The sequence below is a fragment of the Trichechus manatus genome, unplaced genomic scaffold (genome assembly GCF_000243295.1).
Source record: "Trichechus manatus latirostris isolate Lorelei unplaced genomic scaffold, TriManLat1.0 scaffold00059, whole genome shotgun sequence".
Classification (NCBI taxonomy): Eukaryota; Metazoa; Chordata; class Mammalia; order Sirenia; family Trichechidae; genus Trichechus; species Trichechus manatus.
Genome location: NW_004443995.1, coordinates 7,039,206 through 7,045,205, shown reverse-complemented (window position 1 = coordinate 7,045,205; position 6,000 = coordinate 7,039,206). Strand labels below are relative to the sequence as shown.

The 6,000-nt window shown below is 44.3% G+C and overlaps 1 protein-coding gene across 3 annotated transcripts in view; it reads left to right on the top strand.

Moving 5' to 3' along the window:
* The window catches only part of DCLK2 (doublecortin like kinase 2), a 217,033-nt gene that overhangs the window by 136,330 nt on the left and 74,703 nt on the right, over positions 1-6,000 (top strand). For all 3 annotated transcript variants that reach the window (XM_004378832.1, XM_004378831.1, XM_004378833.1), the window contains exon 3: positions 5,877-5,979. In XM_004378832.1, coding sequence (XP_004378889.1) covers positions 5,877-5,979 — 103 coding nt within the window. The remainder of the gene's footprint in view (positions 1-5,876; positions 5,980-6,000) is intronic.

Genomic DNA, 6,000 nt, shown 5'->3' with positions numbered 1-6,000 from the left:
AGCTAAGATGGGTATGGGAGAGAGGAGAGAGGAACAGGAGCCAAAAACATACAAACAAACAAAAAAGAATGCTAGGGGAGCTTGGCATTGGAGTGGAGAGATGAGAGACTATGAAATGGAGAAAAACAACAATGGGAAGAAGGAAAAAAGAAAAGAATGAATAAATAAAAATTAGAAAAAAGGATATCAAAGCTCCTAGGGATCCCACTGGTGTGGTATGAGGTCTGGGGAGGTTTTTCCCAGGTGTTGCAGTACAGCCTAGCTAGAGGGCATGGAGGAATTCAGCGCCAGGTATTCAGGGGACAGGAAGAGAAGGAAGGTATAGAGAGACTAGAAACTGAGTAGTGAAGAAAGACAAAAAGGGAAAAAGAGGGAAAAGAAAACAAAACAAATTAAAAAAAAAGAACAAGAAAAACCCCCCCAAAACCAGAAAAAAACAACCCCCCCCCAAAAAAAAAGAAATGCTCTCAGGGATCCCTCTGCTTGTCTGCGCAAGCTGAAGGGGTAGGTCCCAAGCTGTGTAGCACTGCCCAGCTAGAACGGGCTCCCAACTTGAGAAAAGGAAAAGAAAACAAACGAACAGTTCAAAACAAACAAACAAACAAAAGCCCCAGGATCCCTCCAGTGTGACAGCCCAGACCAGGAAGCAGTGCCACACTCGAACGGAGCTCCGCAGCCCCCCAGGAAGAAGCAAAGATGGTGCATGGAGCCAGGTATTTGAGTGAAAGGAGGGGGAGGCGGTGAGAGATAAGGAAGAAATCAAAAGAAGCGGAAAAAAGCAACACCAGCAGCCAACAAACGGCACACAGGAAGTCAGCCAGTGTGGGCGGCTGGAATCCAAGCAGCCGGTGCTTCCTGTCCTAGAGACTGTGGCCGCGGGAAGCAGAGGAGGCCGAGTGGGGGTGAAGAAGGGTGGAGGGTGGGAAAGTGTATATCACCAGTTACTGGTTGTTCTGTCTCCTGCTGGAAGTTCCTTGAAGCTGCTTTCTCGTATCCCCTATTTGCTGGTCTCCAATAGGAGTCCACGATGGCAGATCCTTGCTGTATTAGCTGATAGGGGACCTCTGCATGAATCTCTCCTCGCTCTCCGTTCTCTGTCAGTTTTCTCACTCCATTTGGTGCTTGACTGAGTTCTTTATCTCTTCATTTGATGTTTTAGGGTTTCAGGATTTTCTCTGTTTGGCTTAGTGTTTTGAATCTTTGCTGTGGAGGGACGGCGTGGTGCTTCTGCCTAGAGCGCCATGTTGCCAGAAGTCTCACGGTGGACTTCTGATATCATCTGTGTTCATATCAGTTTCCTTCTACTATCTTGGTAGATGCAACCCCATGAAATATTAACCACTCTAGCCTAAAAGGTTTTTGATTTTTCTAAAGCACTGTGTAGGTCGGATAACTTCTTTCTAGCTTTATAACTGGGAATTTCTATCATGCAGACTGTGGGACCTCAAGTGCACCCCTGATTCTGCCTGCAGTCACGTCATATTTCTCTCCCCACTCACTCTCCCTACTCTCCTAGATTGCAATGTCACACCTTTCCTCTCTCCTCACACCTGCTACATTTCCTCCCCCAGCCTCGCTCTCAGCTGATAACTTTGCTTCAGTCTTTTCAGTGAAGCAGGAAGCAATCAGAGAATGTCCACTGGTCCCACCACAACATGTCCCCACCTAGCAGCTTCTGCTTCCTTTACTGTGGAAGACTATCATCTCATCCAAGGCCAGTTCCTTCACCTATGCACTGAACTCATCCCCTCTCACTTACTAATTGCAGCTCCAGCAATTCTCCCCTTTCTTTGTTGTGTCACCAGTTTTTTCCTCTCTACTGGATCATTTCAACAGCTTAGTAACTTTTATTTCTTCATTTCCCCATTTCTCTGCCCACCTTTCCAGTCAAAATTCCTTGAAAGAGTTGTCTGTGTTCAGTGTCTCCAGTGCGTCTCTTTCTACCCTCTGTTAAACCTACCTCCTTCTTTAGACTCATCATCTGGAAAGATCGATCTCTAGGAAAGGACATCATGTTTGGTTAAGTAGAGGGTCAGAGAAAATGAGGGAAACCCTCAATGAGATGGATTAACGTAGTGGCTGCAACAATGGGCAACTACTAACCATTGTGAAGACGACACAGGACTGGGCACTGTTTCCTTCTGTTACACATAAGGTGACCGTGAATCAGAAAAAACTTGATGGCAGCTAACAACAGTAACAACAGGGATGAGGAGAGGGGTCATGAGGAGTAACTGCTAATGGGCATGGGGTTTATTTTTGGGTGACGAAAATGTTCTGAAAAATTGTGGTGATGGTTGAACAACTCTGAATATACTAAAAACCATTGAATTATGTGCTTTAAATGGGTGAATTGTATGTGAATTATATCTCAATAAAGCTATTTAAAGAATAAGGGCACTGCACAGGTGGAGAACACAAATTGGTCTTGATGTGGCCGAGGAGGGAGTGCAGAGAAGGAATGACGAGAGGCAAAGCTAGAGAGCCAGGCAAGGTCAGCCATATGTGCCCTGTGAGGGAGCATCATCTTGTCAATGAAGGGGAACCACTGAGGGCTTTAAGTGGTGTGTGGTCACCCTGGTACTGTGAGAAGGATAATGACTGGCACAAGAGGAGTACTGGAAGACGAGGCAAGAACACCTGTTACAGGGCTATGGCTGGAGTCCAGGCAAGAGAGAGGGAGAGCCTGAAGCAAGGATTAAGAATAGAAATATTCAAGAGCCATGTAAGAGGTAAAAGTGACTGGATGTGAGGGGTTGGAGAAGAAGGTAAAAGGATGACTCTGAGGATTCTAGCATAGGTGGATGGGTACGAGGTATTACCAGCTGCGATGAAGAACAGAAGAGAAGTGGGTTTAACAGGAAAGATGAAAAATGCGACGATTCCTTAAAGTCTTAGACAGTGGCCTGAGCTGAGCTTCACTGAAGCACAGAAGCCACATCTTGCTTGATGAGAATTGAAACAAATGGGCAGTATCCATGCCTGCTTCACTTTTTGACATTGCAGAAAAAAGTACATCATTTGGATCTCTACAAAACCAAACCTGTTGCCATTGACTCGATTCCAGCTCATGGAGCAAGCAGTTTGTGATTGGCTGCTAACCTAAAGGTTGGTGGTTTGAACCCACACAGTGGCACCTTGGAAGAAAGTCCTGCCAATCTACTTCCTTAAAGATTACAGCTGAGAAAACCCTGTGGAGCAGTCCTACTCTGTAACATGTGTGATCACCATGATCTTCTCTCTAGAGCATTGTTTTTCAAGTCTATTTTGAGACTTATTTCAAACCAGCTGCCAAAGATCACTTTAAAGTGTTAAAAATCAGAGATACCATTTTGAGGACTAAGGTGCGCCTGACCCAAGCCATGATATTTTCAGTCACCATGCATGTGAAAGCTGGACAATGAATAAGGAAGACCAAAGAAGAATTGATGCCTCTGAATTATGGCGTTGGCGAAGAACATTGAATGTACCATGAACTGCCAGAAGAACAAACAAATCTGTCTCGGGAGAAGTACAGTCAGAGTGCTCCGTGGAAGAGAGGATGGCGACTCTTTGTCCCATGCACTTTGAACATGTTATCAGGAGGGACCAGTCCCTGGAAAAGGACATAATGCTTAGTAAAATAGAAGGTCACCGTAAAAGAGGAAGACCTCAACAAGATGGACTGACACAGTAGCTGCAACAGTGGGCTCAAACATAGCAATGGTTGTGAGGATGGTGCAGGATTGGGCAGTGTTTCGTTCTGTTGCACATAGAGTTGCTGAGTTGGAATCGACTCTACAGCACCTACAAACAACAACATACTGATATTTATTTCTTACAATAAAAAGTAGTGCACACAATACAGGGGAAGTCAGCACAACTTGACCAAGGCAAAGTCAGAAGCTTCCTAGACACATCCAAACGCCTTGAGGGACCGAGTTACTGGGGCTGAGGGCTGGGGACCATGGTCTCAGGGACATCTAGGTCAACTGGCATAACATACTTCATAAAGAAAATGTTATACATTCTACTTTGGTGAATAGTGGTCTGGGGTCTTAAAAGCTTGTGAGCGGCCATTTAAGATACATCTGTTGGTTTCATCCAGTCCAGAGCAAAGGAGAATGAAGAATACCAAAGATGCAAGGAAAATAATAGTCCAAAGGACTAATGGAGCACATGAACCACAGCCTCCATCAGCCTGAGCAAAGAAGACCTAGATGGTGCCTGGCTACCACCACCTACAGCTCTGACAGGGATCACAATAGAGGGTCCCGGACAGAGCATGAGAAGAATGTAGAACAAAGTTCAAATTCCCTAAAAAAGAAAAGATTTGCTGGTCTGACAGAGACTGGAGGAACTCCCGAGACTATGACCCCCAGACATCCTGCTAACTTAGAACAGAAGTCACTCCCAAAGTCCTCCTTTCAGCCAAAGATCAGACAGGCCTATAAAACAAACAGGAACACATGTGAGGAACATGCTTCTTAGTTCAGTCAAGTATATGAGACCACATGGCCAACACCTTCGGAAAAGCAAAGATGAGACGGCGCGAAAGGACAGGAAAACCGGATGAATGGGACACAGGGAACACAAGGTATAAAGGGAAAAGGGGAGAGTGCTGATGCATTGCAGGGATTGCAGCCAATGTCACAAAACAATTTGTGTACACATTTTTGAATTAGAACCTAATGTGCACTCTAAACTTTTACCTAAAGCACAATAAATAATAAAAAGGTAAATAGTGATCAGAAAGACTTAAGGAATTACTGAGATCACTCAGTCCTCCAAGTATCAGAGCAGTGGTTTTCCAACTTTATTATTATTATTATTGGGAATGGAGTACTTTAAAAAAAAAAAAAAGTATTATCTGTTGAAATTACCTATTGAAAACAGATCAGTTGGAGCTGCACTAAGTCCAAAGCCCTGGAAGACAGTTCTTGGCATCACAGGAAATAAATGGATGAATGTGCTCCCTGGGGTAGATCCATTTTTTGTGAGGCCTCAAACTGATATATTATAGGGGCCCTTTTTGAAAACAAGAATGCGAAATAATAACTACAAATTTAGGTACAAGGCCTTGGGAGGACCCTGGAGCTTAAGCCTCATTAAAACCAAAAAAAACAAAAATCAAACTTGTTGCCGTCTAGTTGATTCCAACTCATAATGACGCAGTAGGGCAGAGTAGAACTGCTCCATAGGGTTTCCAAGGAGGACCTGGTGGATTCGAACTGCCGATCTTTTGGTTAGGAGCTGAACTCTTAACCACTATGCCACCAGGGTTTCCTAAGCCTCATTAGCTTCATGGAAAATCTTCCTTTGACCTTGATGGTGATGATAGTGGTAGTAATGGGGACAAGAGCCAAAACACAGAACTTAAATGCTAGGCCCTGTTGCAAGTTAAGAGTTACATCTGTTAGCTTGTTTTTAGGCACTGTTTTACAGTTGAGGAACCTGAGGTGCGGAGAGGCTAAGTTGTGCCCAAGGTCACATAGCTGGGACATGGAGTTGCTGGGAGAGTGAGAAGGATGGAACCGAAAAGAGCACTAACCAGAGAGCAGAGGCCTCACTGAGCCCCAGCTTTGCCACCAATTGATCAGGGCCCCTGCACAAATCACTTAACCTTAGGTGTATGTGCTTGTCTTCACCTGTGAAACAGGACATTGATGCCTACCATGAGTCCTTCACGCTATTGTTCTGAGGTCACGAGCAAGTGTGGGAAGGTGCTCTTTGAAGGTTAAAGTGCTTGGAAATGTAGCGTGATATTAAACAGCTTTTCCTTCCAGCTCAGTATTTTATGTGAGGCTTGACAATATATTTTATTTTACTATTTTTTTTTTCCACTTCTGATGTTTCTAGTTGATTTCTTGGATGTGATAGTATTTTTTTTTTTCCAGGTTACTTGTCTGCAAGACTTTTTTGGTGATGATGATGTTTTTATTGCGTGCGGACCCGAAAAATTCCGTTATGCCCAAGATGACTTTGTTCTGGACCATAGTGGTAAGACAATTCATTGACCTC